We start from the raw sequence: 2,500 nt of genomic DNA, 5'->3' as shown, positions 1-2,500 counted from the left end.
CTTCTCCGCCATGGCACGGGTGGAAGGGAAATCGTGCCATAAGAGCTGCTGGCGGAGCCACCCTGGAAGCCCATCCGGAAGGTACGCTGCATCAGGCTCTCCGCATTCCCGATGTCCAGGGGGTAATCACGAGCGCCCTGCTGCACGGCCAGCGCTACAGCACGATAAAAATCCAGAGGTCCTTGGCCAACCGCCATCCTGGCTCGAGCCAGCATATCGAAGAAATGCTTGGCCGTAGAGACACCTCTGAATTGCTCGCGGAGTCGTGCTTTGAAGTCAACCCAATCCCGGATATGGGCGAACCCAGGACTGTTGAGCACTGACCATGCGTACCCCCTTACCCGGCTGCGTGCCATCCGGATGTAGGCTTCCGATGTTGCTGGCAGGGTGGCCAGCTCTATACTGGAGATCCAGGACTCCAGCTCCTGGCTCTGCTGGATGCCCTGAGTTGAAGGAGTCTCGCCACAGAAAAAGGGCACCTCGTCTCGTCCACTGCCATAAAATGGACGAGTCCAGCTGTGGTCACCTAAGTGAACTGGAGGTGCATGCGGGTTGGCGAATGAGTGGAAGGCTGAAGGCTGGGAGGCTAGAGGCTGAGAGGCTGGAGGCTGAGCTTCACGTGCAGTGGAGATTGGAGGCTGGGTCTCAAGAGACGGGTACGGTCCCTGTGAGGGGGCCCCGTAGGACGTCCCAAGGTGGCGCACGGGCGGTTGAGGCACAGGTTCAGCCATGAAGGAAGCAGGCGGCTGCGGGGGCAGTCTAGCTGCAGACTGAGCACTCTGGTCCCGAGCTGAAGCGATCCCAACCTGGCGGGGACCCATGAGGTCCACGTCAGCGGCAGGTTGACTTCCAGACAGGAGCGGGGCAGAGCGTTGTGGAAGGCGAGGCTCTGCAGGCACCGCTGGAGGCAGATGGGAGGATTGCTCGGGGTCCTCTCCGAGGCAGGGCTGAGCTGAGGGTAGCGATGGCGGAGGGGCAGCAGAGGCCGGAGCAGCATCCTCGGTAGCCGTAGAGGGCCCAACAGGCTGGCTCTTCAGGAGGGAAGCCAGAGCCTGCATCTGCGCCTGCATGCGTCCCTCCAGGTGTTCCTGCATGCGGGCGAGCTGCCTACCCATTTGTGCCTCGAGCCGATCCACCAACCTGGCCTCCATGAGCTGCAAGCCGCTCACATCACTGCTGGCGGGTGACCCACTGTCCGAGCAGGCAGTCCCAGCAGCACCTGCACTACGGGCAACAGTGAGTCCTGGGTCCACCCCAAGGCGGGGTCCTTCGAGAAGGACTGCCTCCTCAGGGGTAGGCGGGCGCGACCCAGCCTGTGGTGCCTTGGGGCGCACCATGGTCCGAGGTGCACGTGGACGCACTTACAGTTAAAAACGGAACCCAAAAATAAAATACAAAAACAAATACAAAGAGAACATAAAAAAAAGAAACCAGTGTTAAATGCTGCAATAAAAGCTATACTAAAAAAAAGAAAATCAATTAAGCTGTAATAAAGACAAGTTAATAAATACAGTAAAATACAATTTAAAATGCAAATAAAAATTTGGGCACTGGCATATAATAAGACAAAAATCAAAGTAAAAACCCCATTAATTTTTTTTAAAAATACAGAAAAACAATTTATAAAGTTAAGAAGAACTAATAAAATTTAAAAGTTAAATATCAAATTCAATAAAACATTACCAGTAAAAATCATCAAAATTAAAAGTTAACGTTAAATTCTTAAGTGAAATTAATAAAACAAGCAAACTCAAAACAGTAAAATTACGTTAAGTTAAAAGCTTAAAAGCTTTAAAAAAAAGTTACTATAAAAGCAATGAACTAAAATGTAAAAACTGGCTGAAGGCCTAAAAAAATCATACACAGAGACATAAAAATGATAAAACATAAAAAAAGATATCAATGGCAACGAGACATGTAAACAAAGCAAGAGGCCGTGGATTCGGAGGCAAAAATAACAAAATAGGACCTCACGATCCACTCGCTGCCAACCACCTTTACTGTAGTGGGTTCGTGGGGCACTCACCCTCCTACAGGAGCTGTAGAGGAGCCTTCTGCAGCAGGAAGGCGTGGAAGGGCAAGAGGGAAAACTGGGCCGGCATAAAGGCAACTGACTAAGACGCTAATATTCTTTACTTTACGTTTATTTGTCAGGCACAAGCTACTACATGTATTAAAAACAAGGTATCACAGAACAGGCATGTAGTAGAATAAAAACTTACGCTAGAACGAGAACACGAGAAAACACACACTCCTGCCCAACCCAAGCACACAACCTTCCGCCTTGAAACCTCCTCCACAACTCAAAGATGGCGGTCTTGGAGACCCCGACATGACAGGGGGTTGCCAACTAGGAATTATTACAGGTTGTTTGTGCTTGGATTGGGTGCTCCTTCTCCTCCTTCTCCACAGCCTAAAATACTCCTGGAGGTGGGGCGTTTGACAAAGCGCCCCGAAGGGCGTCGCCAAAGGGCGTGACGGGGGAGTACAAAAAAGAAAA

General features: G+C 50.8%; 1 protein-coding gene across 1 annotated transcript in view; it reads right to left on the bottom strand.

The window, feature by feature from the left end:
* LOC147467848 (uncharacterized) overlaps nt 1-1,400 on the bottom strand; it is a 1,425-nt gene extending 25 nt beyond the window's left edge. The window contains exon 1 of the mRNA XM_086556686.1: nt 1-1,400. This exon is cut by the window's left edge and continues 25 nt beyond it. Coding sequence (XP_086412812.1) covers nt 1-1,337 — 1,337 coding nt within the window. The 5' untranslated portion in view covers nt 1,338-1,400.
* Between the last annotated feature and the right edge of the window lie 1,100 nt (nt 1,401-2,500).

Source organism: Penaeus japonicus, unplaced genomic scaffold (genome assembly GCF_977035675.1).
Source record: "Penaeus japonicus unplaced genomic scaffold, GWHDUDI00000001_assembly GWHDUDI00000033, whole genome shotgun sequence".
NCBI lineage: Eukaryota > Metazoa > Arthropoda > Malacostraca > Decapoda > Penaeidae > Penaeus > Penaeus japonicus.
This window is presented reverse-complemented; position numbering and strand designations above follow the sequence as displayed.